Genomic DNA, 22,967 nt, shown 5'->3' on the forward strand with positions numbered 1-22,967 from the left:
TGTGTGTGAGTGTGTGTGTGTGTACTCTCAGTCTGTCAGGCTTAAAAACACACCAATTTCATTTTCTAAACTAAACATTTTTTTTGGATCAGAGTCGACGTGTTTGATCGATTCCTCTCCCAAAGCTCGGCTTTGATTTTGCCTCGCTTAATCAATGCATCCTTCCACACTTCCGCACATTCCACACACGCGCGCGTGCTCGCCTGCTTTAAGAAAACGTCTTTGAGACTTTCTTAGCTGCAGCTCGGGCTTTTCAAACAGACGAGGCAGGAGTGCCTCTTACGCCGCTCCCCACTGTTTCCTCCTCCTTGGTGTGGTGAAAACTTTCTAAGAACCACTTATCACTTGGCATGAGAGTGCTTTGCCCTTGTGAGAATGCTTCGAGAGGAGTTATTTCATTTTCACATTCCTGATTTTTCAGCAGGGTGTCTTCTATTTTAATTTGCATCTTGTCCTTCCCTGAGGTCCCTGTAATGAAAGGAGCTAAACCTGTAGAATGGGCCATCAGCGCTGCATCACACGGGTCGTCTCTCCTCATTAAAGGCCACTGTTGTGACCTCTGGTGTAGCATCGTTCTAAGGTTTTGACCGCTGTATTTAGACATTAGAACCACGTCCAGCATCGCCTCCATCTAAACACTGGAAAACATTCTGACAGCTTCAGCTTTAGAAATGTGAAATAAAAACCTTGTAATAGGTGCATTAAAGGCAGACGTGTCTTTACATGCATCAGATTGCTCAGGCGTGTCTACTGAAGTCGCCAGTGAGTGTTTGCTCACTGGTTCTCGCCGAAAGAGCGACATCACCGCTCCTCACTGTGAATTCCACATGCCCTCGAACTGCCGTTTAAAAAAACACAAAGCCGCTGCTTCGAGCCGCATCAAAGTCGTCCTCACGCTGCTCCAGAGCCGGTCCGGGGCTGCGTCTGCTGGGTTCAGAACCGAGCCGCACCGAGGGGGGAATCTAATGGACTTCCATTCAGCCCAGATGAACAAGGTGCACGCGAAGCCGCTCTTAGTGTGACTGTGGCCGCGCGTGGAATGATCAGCAGCTGTGGGAACACGGCGTTGCTCCAGGTGAACTACATCACGTTACGTCCTTTGTCCTGAATAATGAGACAGGAACTGCTAAAATCAGCACAGCAGCGAAAGCTGTGGCAGCGGCGTCGCTCGGATTCGTCCCAAAGCTATTTATTGTTTTTCCGCTGCAGCAGATGTTTACAGATGTAATAATTCTGTGAAGCTTTGATGCTGAACACGAGTGGTTTGTTGACAGTGCTTCAATATAATCATCTCCTCATAATTGTTTAGTCCCATAGTTTTCTCTGTCCAGCACACGTGAGGATGTTTCCAGCATTTGCTGTTTCCCACTAAGAGACAGTTCAGGTAAAGACCCTGGTGAAAATGCTCTGGTGACTGGTATTTGTGTGTAGGTGTATTTTGCTGCATTTTGAATATCAGGTGAGAGGTGGTTGGATTTGTGCATGTCTCAGTGCGTGTGTGTGTGTGGCGTTGGTCCTCGGCGTGTAAACCTTGATTTGTAAGGAAACGTGTGGGCAGGACGCGGCCGACACACTCGATGCCGACAGCCCTCATTACAGCAGCGCGTCCACGGCAGCGCTGCCAAACCGGCCGCTCTCCACAGCGCGTTTACAGCGGGAAATAAAAAGGAGAAGAGATTTACTGGGATTGATGAGGAGGTTAAAGGTTGCATTTGCCCGATTCATAGAAGCTTCAAAGCAGGTTTGGCAAATAGAACCAAACAATAGGTCTGAGTTCTTCTAGTCTGACGTCTTTTTTCTACTGCAGCGTCACAAAGTTGCTCTAAAAAGCTGAGGAACAGAACAGAAGCTGCGACAGGAATTAAAGTTCTGGTGGGTTGGGATTATAGTCCAGCGGGGATACTGGCACATGGGACTTTAGCTGCTATCTTTAGGCACAGAAGCCCCATTTTTCCCAGAGTTCAGGTCGAACAGCTGCTTGGCTGCGGCCACATCCTGCGGAGAGGTGAGGAGAGACATGGAAAAAAGGCATTTGTGTTATTTCCGCCTTGATTTGTTCAGTTCTAACAATCTGAGGTGCAGCACGGCTGCAGGTCGGTGCAGAGCAGCACGCACTGTGTGACACAGTGAGTTGTGACATTATAATTATCCATCTCTCCTCTTCCAGCTAAACAAGTGGCCGAGCACTCGTGAAAAGCAGGCAGTGAGCGGATACGGGCACGACAACAAAGCTCGTGACCTTCTCTGCGTCTCCGTCCACTCTCATCCCTGCGCTTCTTCATCGGGCTCCTCCATGTGTGGCGCTGCCTCTATTCTGGTCCCCGACGCTGCCGCTTGTTTTTCCTCCCGTTCCCGTGCATCCTCTCTGTCCTTGTCTGACGCTCTCTTCTCTTTCTCTCATCCGTCCGTCCATCATCCTAAACACTTTTCCCGTTGAGGTGAGGCTTGTGAGGGTGCATCCTAGTTGTCATTGAACACCAGGGCAGATCCAGTCTCTACATGTCAGCAATTGGATTCAAACCCAGGCTCCTCCAGCTGTGAAGCAGCGGTGCCACCACCTTGCCGCTGGGTCAGACCTTCCTATTCACGCCACAGTTATTGAAATGTCGGCTCGTCCTAAGAAAGCGTGGTGCTTGACCTCAAGAGAGAAATAACCTTGATGCTCCTAAAGGCAGGAGAAGTGCTTTAGTACACAGGAAACAGTTCTAACGTTCACAGAAGCCAGCAAGTTGATGAAGATCTCACAGCCAAGTGAGAAATGGAGAGTTGTGCTTTTTGCTGATGATATCGCACAAAGAAAAGGTGAGCTACAACATGTTGGAGGGATAGGACGTGAGAGTGAGGCCCATTAGCGAACCTGAGTCTGACTTAGCAGCTGAAGATTTAAAGATCCAGAGTTTAAAGACAGAAGAGGAGAGACGCTATGGAAGAAATGGTGGGGGTAGAGAATCAAATCCATGTAAAGGTGCTTGAGAGAAGTTAAATTTAACATGAAGACGGAGACGGAAAAGGCACAGCATGGTTGTCATCATGTGAAGGAGTGGAGACACGTTCACGAATGAGCGTGAGCTATTTTTACAGTCACGATGAAAGTATCTGAAGGCAGTTCACGATGTAAGACTGTTAGCAGCAACAAGTGTCATGATCACTGTCCACACACACACACACACACACACACACACACACACACACACACACACACACACACACACACACGCACGCACACACACACACACGTCAGGGATGGAACCAGGAAACTAGCTTCAAATGACAGATGGGAAGCGGCAGTGAAGTACCACCATTTACAAAAATTACACACGTGTGACTGCTGCAATTTGATTATATAATCCTGTTACACATAAAAGTAGTCAAGGCAACACCGCGCTGATTCACACTTTATTTTGCCTCCTGTTTGAAATTCCACTTACATTTCTTTGCACGTTGATGGACGGCGACGTGACAGCAAGCAACAGAGAGGGAGAGAGCGAGCGAGCGGCAGCAACAGAGGTGATGTGGGAGGTAATTCTGTCCAAATCTCCTCCTGCAGCAGACGCGACGGAACAGAGGAACTGATTAAAGCCATGTGAGAGATGAAGAACGACAGCATGACCCGTCTGACAATCACAAGAACCCGGGCGCTCACACTGATCTGTGTTAAAAAAAGGAAAACCATCGACGAGTTGGGAAAGGGCCATGTACTGTAATGTGTGTAATGTGTGAAGTGATGGACAAGACGCTCAGTGAAGCGTCGCTCCAGACATGATTGGATAACTGTTTTTTTTTACCAAATAATAAGGCAGCCGAACCTAGAGAGAAATGGAGCAGAGAGGCCAAGAGAGATTTTCACGCTTGGCCTGGTGCTGGCCATTAAAACGGTCCACAGGGCGAAGCAGGCCGGCAGGGGCGGTTCTGAGGCCCGGCGGACGGGAGCGGCGCTGCAGCGTGTGAATGCACGGGCAACGTGAAGACGCCATCATGAGCTGATCATTAGCTGATCATGAGCTGATCATTAGCTGATCATTAGCTGATCATGAGCTGATCATGAGCTGATCATGAGCTGATCATGAGCTGATCATTAGCTGATCATGAGCTGATCATGAGCTGATCATGAGCTGATCATTAGCTGATTATTAGCTGATCATGAGCTGATCATTGGCTGATCAGCGCAGGCGGCGCTCGTTGAGACGTCCTCCCTGTGCGCGGCCGCTTCCTCTCAAGCAAAGAGGCGTTTTTTTCCAGTGATGCGCTGCAGTGTGAGCGCTCGCTGCTGGTGCTCCACCTTCAGTTTGCCGAGGAATCCTGGGATTACGGGCTGTAAAAAGGTCTCCTGGGGAAAAGCGCACCAGCACCAGTGTCAGATTCATTTATAAATGTTTGGTCAAGCACTCGCGTGATCATAATCCGCTGGTGATTTGTGTGTCAAATATTGTTACACTTTTCAGGTATTTAAAAAGCAGACAGCTGAGATTTTCACAGCGCTCCCTGATCTCCCTCTGTTTAATGTGAGCATATTTAGGAGGGAGGGAGGGAGCAGTGAGGAGACACATGACAGCTGGTGAAAGGATGAACAGAGTGCATGGATGAAGGGCAGCGGCGGAGGAGGAGGGCATGAAAGGGAAGCGGTGAATTAAAGCAGGAAGAGGGGGAGCAGGAACGGTGTGAGCGGAGGATAATAGAAGGGGAGAAAATCGAGTCAAGAGGTAGAGAGGAAAGCGGTGAGAAGCAGGAGGACGGGGTAAAGAGAGGGTTAGCCTCCCAGCCAGTGTGTAGAGGAGGCTATAAATAGGCCAGAAATGGATGAAGTGAACATAGGTAGCACTCACGCAGGACGAGGAAGTGTGAAGGTGCAGAGTGATGGTATCGGAGTCAGGAGACTTATTTGTCTGTAGGTATGATTTAGTGTGTGTGTGTGTGTGTCCGTTTAATGGGCGAGATGGGATTGAAAGCTTTATATTAGCGAGCGCCTTGAAAGCCAAGTGGCATCTTTAATGCTTCTTCACTGCCACACACACACACACACACACACACACACACACACACACACACACACACACACACACACACACACACACACACACACACAGTCGACACGTTAAGAATGTCAGGCAGCTTTAATCGCACAGTGTGTGTGTGTGAGTGTGTGAGTGTTTGTGTGTGTGTGTCTGTTTGTGTGTACTTCCACAAGGCTGCTTAGTGTTGATAATAGCGCACTCTTCCACAGTAATAGATCTGTCATTCAGGACAATTAAAGGAACACACACACACTTTCAAGAACCTCTCTATCAGTCTGTGCTCATCTCACACGCACACACACACACACACACACACACACACACACACACACACACACACACACACACACACACACACACCAGCCACAGCAACGTACCATTATCAAGTCATCACATTTCCAAAATGAGGAGTGTGTTTGCGGCGCTGTCACGTTTCCCTTAATTGGCATAGTCACGTTACACACACTGACACATGCACACACGCACATTTCCCTTTGAATTGTGAAAATGTAATGCTCGTATTAAAGATTAGGTCACAAGCTGTCACATTTCCTCCCCAGTTATAATTAAGGGTTATGTAACACAATGCTGCCACACACACACACAGACACATGCACGCACGCACACACGCATGCACGCACGCACGCACACACACACACACACACACACACACACACGCATGTTGAGTAGAGCGAGCGGATGCATCGCGCGCTGCCTCTCGGCAAGAGAAGCTCCTGAATTATTGAAACGAAGCCTTGAAACAAGCGATCACACACAGCTTCGCACACAAACACTGACAAAAAACCCACATGTGTATTGTCGGAGCGCTGGGTGTAGAGCCCGGCCTTTTAACACCAGTGAAACGAGCCTTCAGGTAGTGGGGGCTGAGTGCGTAATGCGCTGAGCTGCAGCCTCATTCATGGGGTGAGTGGACTCACGCGGAGCAGGATCTCAGCATGTTGATCCAGGGGCCACGGCAGGACAGCATGAGCGGAGGGGCCCTAATGAGACCTGACCTGGCCCGGCTCCACGTCAACCTGCTCCACCTGCCTGGATCTCCCGTTCTCAATACGTTACTTATTGTGCAGTATAAACATTCATTTACTGCTCATTTACGTTTTGATAGAAAGTAATATGTTACGATACATTTGAAAAATATTTTTAGCTGCAGTTTGTGGAGCCCATTTACTGTACAGAGAGATCTGTGTGCAGTTTTCTTGGTTCATGACTTATGTATGACCTTGTTATTGCAGGAAGAACTGTTAGTGTGGATGAACATGGAGATAAATAGACAACGTGTCTTTGAGTCATCAGAGGAAACGGAAATGCAGCTATTTACTGTAGGGGAAAAGTGCAGTACAGTAGATGGATGAATGAAGGGGTGAAGTCCCACGCTGTGGAAATATGAGAAGAAGATGGAATGAGACAGAAATAGAGACATGGTTAGATAAATGATAATGGGTCTTTGCCTAGTTCTAATCCATGCCAATGACAGAGAGAGGGAGAGAGGGAGACAGAGGTAGAGAAAGAGAGAGAGAGAGAGAGAGAGAGAGACAGAGAGAGAGAGAGAGAGACAGAGATGGGAAGTGATAGATAGATGATAAAGGGATTTCTGCTTAGTTGTAAGCCGTGGGACTGAGCTTCATGTTTGTTGTGTAGTGACTGACTGAAAGCTGCTTATAGTCAATACTGTGCACTGAGCCCAGTCATACGCTGGTTATTTACAGTTTGACAGTTTAACTTCTACAGTGTTGTCACTTTACACCCACTGCCGTTGCGTTCATGCTAAAACTCACGCTAACGCCGCTCGTACAGTACGCTAATTGAATGTCACAGACGAGGTGTGTTTGCAGGCAAACGTGCAGATGTGCAGTCTTCCTGTCCAGCTCCACGTCTCTCTCTCAATAAAAGCACCTGTGATGCGATTAGAGCCCGTGTCATCGGAAACACGGCTGCACGCTCAGACAAGAGGCCGTTAGAAGCAGCCGGATGCCTGGACGTTCAGTGTTCTACAGGAAGGACCTCAACCATCAGCTTCTCCTGAAACAGGAGGCAGAGCTCACACGTTCTAGTCACAGCAAGGAGGAAATAAAGTTTATTCAACTTGAGATGAACTTTATGCTTCCTGTGACCTCTTCTTCAAGGATGTAGCACACAACTGTTTTTCTTCCTGCAGCTCCACGCTCAGATTCTCCCGTCACCATATGTTCAGACAGAGGTACGAACAGAGACAGAGGATGTGTAACGGCCCAAGTAAGAATGAGCGACGCGTTTCAGCGCTTCCATTAAACATCTGCCGGACGTCCGTCCTCTGTTGTTGACCTGTGGCTCCTGTGTGTGTGTGTGTGTGCGTGTGTGCGTGTGTGTGTGTGTGTGTGTGTGTGTGTTCTGTGAGGTCACCGGCGAGAAAGAGAGGCCTTTTACACACAAACACGCAGCAAGACTGAAGCTCACTTCAGAGCTTCCTCCTTTGGCTTCTGTGTGTGTGTGTGTGTGTGTGTGTGTGTGTGTGTGTGTGTGTGTGTGTGTGTGTGTGTGTGTATGTGTGTGTGCAGGGTTAGAAGTTAGAGGACAGCCAATATCAGCTCTGCAGGAGGCCAGAACAACCACTGATCCAGAGATGGAGTCCGGGCGCTGTACAAAACTTTCATGGTATGATTGCATTTTTGCAGCTTTCATGGGGCTTGTAAGACTAAGATGAATCAGTAGTAAAATATACTGCTCTTAATATCTTTATACAGTATGAAACATGCAGCTGTAGTCACTTTCCTCGCAATTTATTCAGCTTTTATTATTTCAGCGAAAGCTTTGCTTTCATGGAGAACGTGAGCTCGACATCATTCTCGTTGCACACGAGACGCACCTCAGATCCGTCAGCCGGGTTTCTCTGCTCATGACGGATGGAGGAGCGGGAGAAGGCACCTGCCCCGTCTCCGTCTCCCCCCCGCTGCACCGCACATGCACTGCTTGTGAATCATTTAGCAGAAACAATGGCTAAACTCCCTTTTCTCTCCTTCCTCGCTCAGATCCTTATTGTTAATAATTGAACACAGTGTGTGGGGGAGAACGTCTGCGTATCTGTCTTGTAGGGAGCTCTCACCGTGGTTCAGCACATTTAAGTTAATAAAAAAGTGTTATACGACGCGGCCGCTTAGTTGGAAGTTAGCGGAACGTTCCGCTCACCTAACTCCAGTTATTAACTTGTAAAGTTTTAATTCAATATTCCGACTGTTAAATATGTAATATTCCTCATCTGCCGTGAGATGAGTGGTTTACAGAAGTGCTGATACGCTGCTGTCTGAGCCCTGACGCACACAAACATGCTTCGATTGGCTGTCGTCCTAATTTATGACGTTCATCTGACTCCACGTGGTTCAAAGATGGAAATCTTAGCATGTTGCATGTGATGTGTGGATATTTGAGTGTGTCTTGGTGTGTGTGTGTGTGTGTGTGTGTGTGTGTGTGTGGTATGCTTGTGTGTGTGTGCGTGTCTCCGTGTGTGTCTCTGTGTGTGTCTCCGTGTGTGTGTGTCTGTGTGTGTGTCTCTGTGTGTGTGTCTCTGTGTGTGTCTCCGTGTTTGTCTGTGTTTGTGTGCGTGTCTCTGTGTGTGTCTCTGTGTGTGTCTGTGTATGTGTGCGTGTCCCTGTGCGTGTCTGTGTGTGTTTCTCTGTGCGTGTCTCTGTGTGTGTCTCTGTGCGTGTTTCTGTGTGTGTCTCTGTGTGTGTGCGTGTCTCTGTGCGTGTTTCTGTGTGTGTCTCCGTGTATGTGCGTGTCTCTATGTGTGTCTCTGTGTGTGTGCGTGTCTCTGTGTGTGTCTCTGTGTGTGTGCTCCCGCATGTTGTGACACCACCGCCTTGTATTTGTTTGCACCTGCGACCATGCATGCGATGGGACAGCTAGCGTTACCTGCTTGCTGTTGTGAGGCGTGCGCGGTAGAATTACATGAGAGGAAAGCGTTCGCAGGAGAGCGGAGCCTGCAGCTGTGACAGGAGCCGAGATGAAGGAAAAAGATGGATGTTGTGACAGCGAGTGGGAGGAAGTGAAGTTGTAAGAGAGGAGGGACAGGATGCAGGTAGTGCCGTATCGTCCCGTATAGATGGTGACGATGACTCAGTCCGTTTTAAGATTGAAGCAGGTGGAGGAAGCGCGTCTCCTGTTTCTGATATGATCTGGAGGCAGAGCGCGGGTCTTTATCTAATGAACTCCATGTAACAAACACTCAGCTGTGGGTCTGGATTTGAGTAACGGTGATCACCGAAGGTCTATGTTGCACCTTTGCTCCTGCTTTAATTACAAAGAGTGACGACAAAATGTTGGAGTGTAACATTACGCGCTCTTTGTCTCTGCTGGGACCAAATGGGGGCAGAGGAGCTGCAAAGGCTCCTCATCCCAACTTTCCAGCAATAAAATATGGAAGTTTTTCCTCATATTCCCAGCTCGCTTTGCCCAACTTCAAATATTGTTGGAAAGAATACCAGAGTGTGGCATTATTAAAATAAGACGGCAGAAAAAGCCTTTGGGTTATTAATGTTTGTTTATATTTGGCAGCCAACTGAAATCTGAGTGAAATGAATGCAGAGCGAAGCAATAAAGGTGGAGACGGCTGGTTTCCTGAGCTTTATGCTAATTCTGTAACTTATACATTCATCACACTGTCACTGTCTGCTCAATGTCACCCCCCCCCCCCCCCCCCCCCCAGCTCACACGCTCACGCTAGCAGACAAACAAACGTCATCGCTGTCTCTCCATCCGTCTCAATCTGTCCTTCGTTTGTGGAAACGAAATGAAACGCGTCTCTGCAAATCCCTTCGTTTCAGCTCGATCCATAACTTGGCGTTAGTCACGTGTGTGTTGTGATTCCAAGTTAGTGTCATGTGTGCAAACACCCAGCAGCCGCACACGCACACACACACACACACACACACACACACACACACACACACACACACACACACACACACACACACACACACACACACACACACACACACACACACACACACAGCTGTTACTGTCGACGTGATGACTGACAGCAGTGTCGTTTTCTGCCACAGAAGAAAAGTGCGACCTTTTAAAGAGCAGCGTCGATTGACACGACTTCACTTTGGGTGAAATGTGACTGAGACTGTCTGATGCTAACATTAATCAGCACTTTTCCTCATAGTTTTGTGATATTCAAACATCCTCACTCTATCTCGAAAACAGCCCCAAAGCCTGTTCAATATTTTCATCCAAAATTGAATACAAACATAAGCAAACTGCATTTTTAGTGCATTATGCTCACTCACTCATTCACACCCACTGCTCAGTTTTCTATTGTAAATAGTTTTGGAACAGTCTCAATTTCCTGCGTTTATCACCAGGGCTCAGAGAGAATTTAAATAAACTGTATGAATGAAGTTCAAAATAAATGAGGCTTTCATCGGGATAATCTCCCCCTGACATGATGCTGCAGGGATTGAATTTCTTATGCATGTAAAGTATACTGAGATTAAGAATAAACATCTGATCTAGAATATAGTCTAGCGAAAATTAGATTCTGAAGCATTTAATTAAAAGGGGTTCCTTATTAAAATTGAACAGGATGGAACAAAACAGAGCACAAATTAGATGTAGCAAAATAAAGTGGAGCTGCACTTAATCAAAATGATTAATGCTTCTCATTAATCAAATTTTTTAGACAAATCCACTTTATTCTAGCGGCGTTAATGTGGATGGATGTGGACGTAGCTGGGTTGTAACCTTCCAGGAGGATGTGTGCGTCTTATTTTGTTGTTGTGTTGGCGTACGGGACAGTCCACTCATCAACGCGTGCGCGTGTGCTGACTACAGTAAAGTGCAAGTGGCACGTCATCCTTCACAGTGACCCCCCCATGCCACCCTGAGCATTCACACACCTCTGAGTAAGCACCCACTGTCCCTATAATGAAGTTTAATGACTGGGATGCTGGGCCAGCGCAGACATGGGGATGAAAAAGGGTACAACATTACCTGCCTGAGACTCGGCAGCGCTCGTGTTTACAGGGAATAATAAGGTTTGCAAACTACGGCATCCGCAGCCCGTGTCTCCGAAGAATGAAGTTCCTATGGACGGAAACTGTGAATGTGCTCTGCAGGAAATGCAATCACTTGTTCTGGTTCAGAGTTTTGTCTTGTTTAGAGTGATGAGTGAATAAAAGAACGTGAAAGGAAAGCGGGCGGAGGTGGATGAGGGAGGATGTGGCAGCACCACAGTGGTACAGGATGCTCCTGAGGGCCCATGGTGGCTTTGCATCGACGTGGAGGGTCACAGAGCAAAGAGCGAAGCATAAATAAAGGCGATGGTCTAAGACGCGTGTGATGTGAAGGAATGAGCCGCCGACGCCGCTGCACGTCAGCACGAGGAAGACGCTGCAGTCGTGCCACTTCGTTTGCCATTGTAAGTACACTTTGTGATTCTAGCGCCACCATTAGTCTCAGCAGCGGGCTAAAGAGTCCCCTCTGGCCCCACACTGCACAGTTAGCAGTTTGGAAAGCAATGCGTTAGTGAGCTAAATCACCAGAAGGGGAGCTGCACAATAGGGAGGCTGCTATTTATGTGTGAGACACACATAAAGAACACAGGGGGGATAAAGACTCCCATGCAGGAGCATGTGCAACTAACGGTGATGCTAATGAAGAGAGCGCCACTTAGCAGGTTAATCGCCGCGGCTGTAATTAAGCACGTTTGGATGCAACGTATACTCAGATCATATTCAGGTCCATGTTGAGATGTCCCAGTGATGATGTAGGAGTTTTGTTAGGAGCTTTTGTCAGTTAAAGCTGCTTTTGCAAAAACAAAGCCCAGAGCAATAAATAATACGGGAAAGTTAATAAACACGCAAACAACTGGTTGTGGTAATTTACTGTGTGGACCTGGAAACCGGTGACGGCGGCTCCAGACAGTGACGACCGGCAGAGGAGGTCGTGATTTGAATTCCAGACCGTGATGACCTGAATTTATGCAAAGGTACAGGAGTGTGTGTGTGTGTGTGTGTGTGTGTGTGTGTGTGTGTGTGTGTGTGTGTGTGTGTGTGTGTGTGTGTGTGTGAGCAATGGGTGTAAGTCAATCACTCAAAACGACAGCGCTCGTCAATGGGTAGAACTGGAATCGATGGATAAATTAGCTGATTCGAAGACTTTTAACTAAAGAATCATTCAGGATTTAAGTGTATCACTGAATACGTGAAGCAACAGGACAGTGACCATAAGAAACGCTGTAGTTTTGATCTGTATTCCTAACTTGTTGATCACCATTTGTCTGTGTTTGGGCGACAGACAGGTGTTAGACGGAGACAAACGGTGGTGGACAAAAAGGAGCGAGAGGAGAAACCCTCCCTTCGCACCTCCTTTATTCCTTCCAGACGGCGGCTGAGAGTGTTTAACCTTTGGTGAGAGCGCGGGTTAAACAGTGAGTCCCAGCGGATGCGAGTGTGCTCTTCATGCTGCTCTCCTCTCCTCACTTCACGGAGCCTTTTTTAATTTGCTTCCTTCTCGTGCACCTGTGATGCTGGAGCCGTGACGGCGAGCGTCCGTCAGAGCTCCTTCCTGCCGCTCGTTCCCGCCACGCCTCTCCTCCACCTGCGAGCTGATGCAGGACGATGCTGAAGCAGGATGATGATGCAGCGCTCGGCCGCCCGGTCTTTACCCGGCCGCTCACCCGCTCCGTCCCCACACTCCGCACCTTCAGACGCCGCCTGGCCGCCTGCCAGCGCTGCTTGTTGACTTATACACAGCCACCTCTCACCAGCATCTGCTGAGCGTTAGCTCCCAACCTCGATGCCCGATTAATCAAGCATCCTGCCAGTGCTTGTATAATGTCTGGAAGTACGTCACATTTGTTTGTTTCACCTGATGCTTTTTCCAATTACATGCTCACGAACCTTTTTTTATTAGAATTCATTAAATCAAAATCTCTCGTGCTGAGAAACCTGTTTGCCAAACTGGGATTTGTACAGTAGGAACAGCACAAGGTGAACACAGAGCGCTCTCAGATAAACACTGACTTCAATCTGAGCATGGTTTGGAAAATGTAGCTGGTAATGGGCAATATAAGTATTTAATACTAAATAATAATAGTCACAGGTCCAGGTTTGTGTTTCGGAGGTGACCTTGTGACAACATGCGACCTTCATCTTAATCTCAAACAGCCACCTCGTAATAATGGCTCATATTCAAATGTCTGACCTTGGAATTTAAATCTGATGGTCATTTTATAGCTTTTCCTATGAGAGACACTGAGTTGAGGTGAATAGGGAGCTGGAGAGAGAGAAGATAAGACGGCAGGAGAGGAGACGAAATAAGTGGATGCTGATGATGGAGAAGGTTGAGGGATTCATTGAAAGTCAATTGGTGGCGCTAAGGACAGTTTCACTCCCCGTAAAAATCATTTGTGCATAATTCCTTAATGGACGACCTTATGTCTTCTCTTTGACTGGTTTGATTTCTGTACAGTTAGATATTAACGTAACACTGCAGACACATTACTCTAGAAAAATTCAAAAGTCGGAAAAAAATGATTTAACGATTTAATGATTTAAATGCCCTTTATATTAGGTACAGATTTATACATGAGGTACATCCTGTGTACGAATCTAATGTTTTTCCAGTGAGACTAGTAGAAATGTTTGGAGAAGAGTACGGACGGAGAAACGAGCAAGAGGAATGAGGAACCCAGGAAGGTCACGAATCCTGTCCACTCATCAACACATCATCACCAACACAGGAAATATTTCTGCCAAAGTTGAAGAACAAAAAACAGGCCTTGACTTTTCAACGTCTGATAGAACAAGGCCGAACTAACGGTAACAGTGTGTTTGATGGACGATTGATGGACCACCGTGATTCACACACGTGTGTTTACATGTTAACGTGGAAAAATGAAGCCTGCACTTGGGCGTCAGCTGCTAAAAGGTTGACTTTGAGACGAAGGCTAATGGAGGTCAAAGGTCACGTGTGCTGAAGTTACAGGCCAGCGGTGCAACGAATGGGACGTCACCACAGCTACATGTAGAGACGCGCGTTGGCGTGACGTGACATTCAACCACATCCTCCTGTTGCACAGCAGCGCGTGAAATGTCAAAGTTGAACAAAGGCACAATTAGCGCTAATGATTTTCACCTCAGAGTCAAGAATCTATCAATGAGAGAACTGTTAAAGGCCTAGTCACTGAGCTGGTGTGTGCAGGTGGGCGTGGACGGACGTGTGGCCTGCGTCTGCGTCTGCGCAGAGCGCCTGCGTCTGCACAGAGCGGCTGCACTGAATGACTGCGCTTGGGATGCGCAGATAAAAATACCTGGGCTTGTCAGACTTAATTCAGTTTGTCCTCAAGCGGCTTCTGTGGCGATCGATGGCAATAAGACGGAGGATGACTGATAAACAGGGAGTGAGAGACCGATGACAGCGGGGACGGGCAGCAGATAGCGCGGAGCGGAGGACAGATAGAGAGTCGCAGACAAACCGGGCCGAGATGGAAAGTGATGCAGATACAGAAATAATGAAAGTGGAGGGGAGACGCAGCGAGATAGAGGTGCCTGTCAAGTGTGTGATAATCCCCCCCTCATTAGCACATCAATCATATTACTCGCGCCACATTCTGCTAATTAACTGTTGAAGATGAATCAGATTGGTTTAACCAGATTAGAGTTGTAAACAGATTAGAGGCAGATTGTCGGGGCGTGCAGTGCAACAGCAGGGGACGTGGCTTCGTTTCATTCTGCGTGTTCCTCAGATGCAGTAAATGATCCAGTCATTAGGTTAATCTGCTGCCATCATTTACTCTACACTTACATTCTGTAAGTAATAAGTCATTATATTTTTGTTTATTTGAAACATACCAAAATTACCCTGAGGCCAATTTGAATTGTTGGGTTAAGGTTGGAGATATTGTGGTTGAGATGCATCTGGTCTGTGTCCACCTTTGCTCGAATGCAGAATGAGTGCAAACAAAATGCTGGAACACTGGAAGGTCAAAGCAAATGAAACTAAGTGCTCCATTCCTGTAAAGTAGCTCCGGTCATGCTAACACAACAATTATGCACTTCTGTGACTGTAAAATATATAATAACCACCTTGGTTAACGGTGGCATTTCAGCTGAGTGGAAATCAATGGGTGGCAATTAGCCGGTCGATGCTAAATGCGGCCAGATCTCAGATTATTGATGCATTTACTGTAACGATAACCTGGATAGTTTTCACAGCAAATGAGGGTTTTGCATCATGTGGATGCCTAATGTTAAAGCGCCGCAGCGACAGCGCGGAGGCACTGAGGCATGACGACACCCCGGCTCATCGTCCTATAGAAGGAGGCTCCCGCTGTGGCTCGTTTAACGCCTCTGTCCGTCCTCCTACACTTTTGTTTTCCACTTCCGTCCTCTATTTTTTATTCTCTGCTCGACACCCTTCGCTTTCCTCCTTGCGCTCCTCGTTACGCTCGTCCTTCCCGTTTCTCTCTCCATCCTTCAACTCGCCGTCCGACTTTCCTTTTCTCCTTTTCCTTTTTCCATGACCTACTCACATTTAAAGCAACTCATCTTATCTTTATTTTGCACCTCTATTTTCTTGCTCTGCTCCCTTTTCTCCCTAGCTACTAAGTTCCTATTGGTCCATTAAGTCAGTCAGGGCTGTGAGTCTTTTGGCCCCTTTATAAGCAGCTTTTACAAGTTTGCTGCCTGGCTGTGCACCACTGAAGGATAGAATTGAATGGCACCGAGGCCCAGTGGATTTATCCCTTCCTCATATTCATAGCCAGGAGATCCTGGCCCGACACACACACACAGGCTTTTCTTCACAGCTCTGTTTTACTTGAAAGAACGTCTGCTGTTTGTTTATCACTCCTGTTGGCTGCCATGCTTTTGTTTAGGCGCTGTAGGTGATGTTGCTGCTGCAGCTTTAGCTCATCCGACGGAGCAACCACCAAAAGGACAAGCTCCTCAGTAGGTTTATGTACAAAATGTTCGGCAAACCTAATAATTTAAATGAAAAAAAAACACACCTTTGGTTTTATCGTAGCTCAGTGTGTGTGTGTGTGTGTGTGTGTGTGTGTGTGTGTGTGTGTGTGTGTGTGTGTGTGTGTGTGTAACCTGTGTAGCTCCGTTTCCCTCTGTGCTGCCCAACTTGCCTTCCGAGAGGTTTTGCTTTCCGTTCTTAGCCTGTGTTGCTCTCAGTGCTGTGATGCCCATTTGAAATTGCTCTTCACACTTCCCTGCATCTGCTTACACACACACACACACACACACACACACACACACACACACACACACACACACACACACACACACACACACACACACACACACACACACACACACACACTCTGAGACCAAGTGTAATGACCCTTCCGCCACGACACACATCCGTGCACACAAACCCGATCACAGTCACCAATTTCACTTCCACAATTCCCAAAGTTAACTCCCCAGCATCTCTTGCTGCCTTCGTCGGGTCTTTCTGTCAATCCATATTCTCCGACAGCTCGGGGGGAGCGACTGGAAATGCACTGGATAAAGACACTGAGGTAAAATAAACTTGGCCAAATGAAAATGGTAGAATATTGAGAGCAAGAAAAAACGTAATGGAATAGAAGAGAAAGTTAGAAATGTGGGTTTTATTCCAGCTGATGTGGAGACATTTAGTTTAGAGGCCACTAGAGTCACAGTCACGCTGGTGTTTGAGGCTCAGAGACGTGATGGCTATAAGATGAGTTACTGAACATTACTTAACAGTAAGGCAGGAGGCACGGCTAAAGGTTCTGTTCAGAAGGCCACAGATTCTAGATGAGAGACAATTTGTTAGAACAAAATGTCCTGTTCAGAAGATAAGAAATATACTGAAAGTGAACATCATATCTCTATCTTTAATTTGACTGTGTTTGATGAAAGGGCCTGAAAGGCCTCCAGCCGCCCAGCGCTGCAGAGGGACACGTCTGGATGATAAGGCTGCTGCCAGCGTGATGGAGCTCCAACGGGGGTGAACGTGGAGGGATGTACAGTCTAACATGGACCATCACGCTGCAGAGCCCGTCCAGCAACATTCCGGGCTGGAAAACAGGTTTCTAAAGAGAGAGATGAATTAAGTTGATTCACGAGCTCGCTCTGGGGTTCGTCTCCTCGCTGGCGTGTTCCAATCCAACGGGGACAGGAGGAGGATTAAGATGTGTCTGCTGCAGCAAATATATTTGCAAGTCTGTCCCTCATGGGCTGTGCAGACGGGGCAGTAATGGGTGATAGAAGCAGTGTGTGCGTGGCATGGGCTCTGCAGGCTTCATCAGAATGTGGAGTTCCCAAAAAAACGACCCGGCGCCGTCCACAAAATCAACCCAAATGTAAATGTAACATATGTGAGCTAATATAATCCATCTAATGGAGGTAGATCATTTAGCTGCTTTGACTCTTTACATTTGCCAATAAATTATTTCCTTTTAAAAATTCAATGACATTGACTGAAGGAACCTGAACAGAACAAACAGAAGCCTAAGTCAAACAGACAGGACCAGAGGTAATAGAAGGAGGTATATAGGAGGAAATTGAGAAAAAGAGGGAGACAGATAGAAAGAGAAGGGGTGAGTATTGGGTCCATGTGAGTGTGGTGGGGGGGTGGGGGGTCAGGTGGAAGCCGGGGCCTATCTGGAGAAATGTGACTCCAGCGGCTGACAGGGACATCAATCAGCGGCTGTGGTTCATGTGTGTGTGGAGGAGTGTTCTGCCAGGGGCAGATAACATCCTGTAAACACTCTGGACGAGGATAAACTCAGAGATGGGCACATTCACAATGAAAGGTTTGCTCTGGTAAATGTGTCAGCATGGACACGGTGAGAGACGGACGGACGGACGCGGGGCAGCGGCAGCGGGAGCCCACCAGAATAAACCCTGCTTGTGATGAATGCCCTGCTCAGAAATAGAACCCTCATCCCTCCCTCGTTATCGTTATCACTCCTCTTGTCGTTCCACCTCTGTCCATGCGTCTCTCACCAGCCGTCCACGTGATCAATGGCTTTTTTCCTCCTCTGATGGATTCTAATGCTGTTTCAGTGCTTTTAGGGCGAATGTGGGGCTACGTCCTTCTTTAATAAAAGCAAACGGATATTTTGATGTTTTCATCACACACGGTTGTTTTAAAACCCTTGACAAAGGCAGTAACACTGGGACTTCACCATCTTGCCAACACTCACCCTTTGTACAGCAGCATTTTCATTTTCCTACAACATGAAGCTGTGGTGCTAATGCGGGAGAGATGTTTGCTCAGACCTGTAAAGTGGCCACTACTGAGAGATGGCAACTACTTCCAAATGCGCTTAAAGAAAAGCTGGGTAAACAGAACGTTCTGCCAGCGTCTGCCCTGGAAAAGACGCACGGCAACCAAACAGAACGGAGCTCCAGTGTAGATTAAGGTCAGGTTTGGTTGTGTTGTGTCCTCACAAATGTAATTAAACTGAAGAGTCAGGGTCAGTTTGTAGCAAAAATGATATAAAGGCACTGATGCCACTATAACGTTTGCCTTCCTCTCGCACCCGTTGGCTTTGCTTCCCTCCGTCGTTCTGCCTCTCTCTTCCTGTCCTACACGCTCCACTGTCTTTTGATTATTGGCTCGCTTTGTGTGTGTGAGCATGGAAATGGAGCAGGATGAGCCTTTTTGGGGATGGGGGGGGATCACAGATGGGCCTTGTCAAATCTCTGTACATCTGGCTTCATTCCTATCCAAGTTTCCACATAGACGTGCTCTCGTTGTTGTGCGTACCTGTTCTCCGGCGTAGCCTTCGCCCCCTCGCTCACGTGCCGACTGGCCCGACTGTGCGTGCACGTCCATGGAGCCATTAGAGCGGTCCTGGATTCACACACGCATGCACGCACGCGTTTCCTCACTTGCACACTGAAGCATTGTGCAGCAGAACGCAGCGGGTATGGACTCCTGTTGTGGTCGCCGGTTGCCAAAGTAACGATGCCAGGGAACGTGGAGCGTGCCAGCTTTAATAGGAGCCAATGGCATCCGGGGATCTGAACGCCAGATTTCAAAGGGCCTATTGAGCAACGCTCCTGAAGATGATGTTCGTAATAACACATCTTCACTGGGGAGTCGTTCTACAGTGAGTACTACAGTTCATGGTGAAGTTCACAAAGAAATGACTCCATAAACAAAGATTTATTTATAGCCGGAGAAATGAAGAGTGAATTCCTACCCTTTTTATTTGTGATCATTTATGGAATATTGGAATAATGACTCCATCCAGGTCAAGTGTGTGTGTGTGTGTGTGTGTGTGTGTGTGTGTGTGTGTGTGTGTGTGTGTGTGTGTGTGTGTGTGTGTGTGTGTGTGTGTGACAACAACATATGCTTCATGAGACTCCTGTGGGCACACACACACACACACACACACACACACACACACACACACACACACACACACACGCACACACACACACACACACACACACACACACACACACACACACACACACACACACAGGGAAAACAGAAAACCTCCAGCTTATTGAGGTAAACTAACTAACTATCTAGCTGCTATTACATTTAGCTCTATAATGGTTTCTCATTAGAATCCTCCCGTTCCTCTCTGCAGGCACTGGGAGGTCTCAGCGACCGTCCGGACTTTCCCACCACGGTGTTATTGACACCGTACGCTCCACTGTCTCATATCTATCTAGTCAGAAACTTTGTTGGATTCTTCAGGGACAAATCTCTGACTGGAGAGAAGTTGGTGTCATTTGTGCTGAAGTGTGCGCTGTCACTGCAGCGCACGCTTTGTGCACATTTCCATCCACATTGCTCCCCGTTCTTTTCCCTCTGTCTCACTCCGGCGTTCTCCTTCCTCCTCCCGCCGCCTCTCGGCTCGCTCTAAACTTATCCCAACGTGCCCACGCACCATAAACCCAACCAGCCTGCTTATTCATGTTGCACCGAGGTATCACTTTATTTCTCTGCTATTATTTTTTTCTGAAGTTGCCTCGCTGTGGCTTGCCCCAGACAGCGCTACGCTGTCCCACCCTCATTATATTTTCACACTTCGCTACCCTACGACACAAAGACACGCGCACACACGCGCGTTTCTACATGAAGCCGCTGCTGCGTGTGAGGCTGCTCTGTGCCGGCTCGGATCCAATGGAAATCCGCCTGTGTTTGTGCAGAAGAAATGCTCTAGTTTATACCTTTCCTGTGGCATTTCTACAGCCGTAGCCATTAAATATATTCCTGTTTGGTAAATACTTTGCTGTTTATTTCACATTGTCTTCAATTCCCATATTTGAGCTCAGTGCTCATTTTGTGGCCTGTTAACAGCTGCTGGTGGGTCACAGGCTGTAGAACCACAGCCGTCATTAACTGTACACATAACTAGCTTAGCTTTACTACAAACAGTAGATGTACTATGGTTTAATAGTAATTATGGTGATTTAAATAGGCAAAGACAGGTGATATAATGATTACATGTAATAATTCAGTCTTTAAAGCTCTGAATGTGTGGCCTTGAGTGTAAAGTCCTGCTCAATACAATATTTTCTCCATTATTTGAGGATTTGTTGAGATTTCCTAATATTTATTTGATGTATTTTTTGTGTATGGTTAAAACTGACATTGCGAAGAAGCGTTATTTTGCATTACTGTAGATAAGCAAGATCAGTTTGATCGTTCATGTACAGTAGTGCTGACAATCCAAACAGCAGATGAATATCAACTGCTGAGCGATGGAGGATAAAGCATCAGCATCACGGCAGCAGTGCAGCCGCTGTAACCCATTGTCCTCTTCCAAGATGCTGAACAAAACCCCTCAGTAATCCCAGGCTCACAACTAGTCCTGTCTGTGAAATGATCGCTGCGAATCACGGAGTGTAAATCTATGGAAATAAACTGCAGAAGAGCAATATATCAGTTCTGATAGATTCCAGCCTAATGCCGTTGGATACAGTATTATACTGTAACGCTGAGTCTCGCCCTTGTATCACACTGAGAGCTAATGTGTTCGTGCTTGTCTCTTCTTGTCGTGGAAAAGTGTGTGTGTGTGTGTGTGTGTGTGTGTGTGTGTGTGTGCGTGCGTGTGTGTGCGTGTGTGTGTGTGTGTGTGCGTGTGTGTGTGTGAATTTATGGAAACTGAAAGCTGCATGATTTGTTCATGTCGTTATACGAGTGTGTGTTTACAACTAAAATGCATTTCACAGGTCAGTGAATCTCTTTATAATAATCTGATTTGCATTTAGGCTACAAGTGACACCACAAGCGTCTCATCGTAGCCAGGCTGAGCGTTTTATGATTAATTCCTTTCTTCCCTGTTCTTCTCTGCCTCTTCCCCTTTGCATCACCTTCTCCTCTCCTGTTTTGACCTCAGCGTCTGACGGCCTAGCGGCAGCGGCAGGGGGCGGGTCCGGAGGGGCGGCGGAGCCTTTCCAGCCTCGTTTCACCACCTCTTTCCCCACCTACCTCCCCGTCCAGTGCCAGCTGAGCAGCGCTGACTCTGCCTTCTTCATGCGGGAAGCCAATCAGGAGGTGATGCGCAACGGCAGCCTGTCCTCGAGGACCGAGCCGTTCTTCCTCCACCAGCTGGTGCCAGGTGTGGCGGCGCCGCACGCCCTGCCCAGCGTCAACTGCAGCTACGGCAACCTGAGCGTCGAGCAGTCGGTCCCGGTGGAGCTCCTCCAGGGTCCTCCGCCTCACCTGCTGCCAACCTCCAACCAGGTCACGCTGAACTGGAAGGTCAAAGGTCAAGTGGTGGTGCCCAGGGTGGGGTCAACGCGGCCTTGGATTCAGGTAAGGCAGCTCATTCTTTAACTTTTCAGTTATACTGTATTTTTTTACATTCTTCGTCCAATTACTATTTTAGAAGGTGACCAAACTATTAAATCAAATGAATTAGGCTGTAATAGTTTCTGGTCATTTATTCTTTCATGGTTTTGATCTCGCTTTGTCTCCAGGTTCTGTTCTACCTGGTGGGGCGGCGCTGGGACGAACCCGACCCGCCTCCTCCATCACTGCTCCCATGTGTCAGAGCCGTAGCCATCCGGAACACCAGCGAAGCGGCACCCTCGGCGGGCTGCCGACTTGTGGGACCATCTGGCATCTGCGTGGTCCGTCTGGAGATCCCCCCAGCTTGGTTTACACCGCCTCAAGTGAGGAAGAGGCCCCCCGAAGCGACCCTGCCTTCAGTGGATGTGTATTACTCAATTATCCCAGTGGAAGGGGAGGGCCAGGAGTGTCCGTCCGTGGTCCACGAGCCGTGGAGAGGTCCGAGTGTGAACACCGGGCCGCTGGGAGGCCTGGGCCTTGCAGGCCAGTGGAGCCCTCTGGTGGACGGGGGTCTTCAGGACATGCTGAAAGCCGGTACTGTGGGGATGACGGTGGGCCCGGTTTCAGCCAAAGGAGAAAGACTGAGACTGGATGAAAATGTCGAGGTTCTGGTGCCACCCAGTCCGGTTCGACTCGGCAAGACGGTGGCGTTTGGCGTCTACATGAGGACAGATTCCAACACAGAGCAGTTTGTTTTAAGGTGAGCCCTGCATTCAGCTTCTTTGTGTTTCGTTTGACTCCTCTTTCTGTCTTCGCCACGTTTCTTTTCCTGCGTATCGGCTGTTTTTCATCAGCCGCCTCCTCGGGTTGATGTTTGTCACCTTTGTATACTCAGCCTCTTTCAGGAGCCGCCGTTGCAAATAACAAGGCCATGAATATTCAGGAGTGATCCAAGGAGAGGCGAGAACAGAAAATGAGAAGGAAAGGATTGAAAGGGTGACAGGAAGTTGGAGAGGCAGGGAAATTACAGAAGAGCCATAAAACCAGTATAGCTGGGCTTCAAACCCAAGGGTAATGCCAAAAATGGCTCTCAGGTGTGACTGGAGGGGATGATTGCCTGCACGCGCGTCCACGTGAGCAGCAGTATGTTTTCATGGGCTCACATCAGGAAACAAATTCCTGTTTGGTTCACTGGCTGAAAATAAGTCGAAACCC

At 47.9% G+C, this 22,967-nt stretch overlaps 1 protein-coding gene across 3 annotated transcripts in view; it reads left to right on the forward strand.

The window, feature by feature from the left end:
• The window catches only part of si:dkey-215k6.1 (transmembrane protein 132B), a 136,933-nt gene that overhangs the window by 29,011 nt on the left and 84,955 nt on the right, over positions 1-22,967 (forward strand). For 2 of the 3 annotated variants that reach the window (XM_041072527.2, XM_029163547.3), the window contains exons 2-3: positions 21,358-21,776; positions 21,941-22,512. In XM_041072527.2, the coding sequence (XP_040928461.1) occupies positions 21,358-21,776; positions 21,941-22,512 (991 nt within the window). Of the gene's footprint in view, positions 1-7,423; positions 7,665-21,357; positions 21,777-21,940; positions 22,513-22,967 lie in introns of those variants that run through there. The other variant, XM_029163549.3, reaches the window with a different exon arrangement.

Source organism: Betta splendens, chromosome 9 (genome assembly GCF_900634795.4).
Source record: "Betta splendens chromosome 9, fBetSpl5.4, whole genome shotgun sequence".
Lineage (NCBI taxonomy): Eukaryota > Metazoa > Chordata > Actinopteri > Anabantiformes > Osphronemidae > Betta > Betta splendens.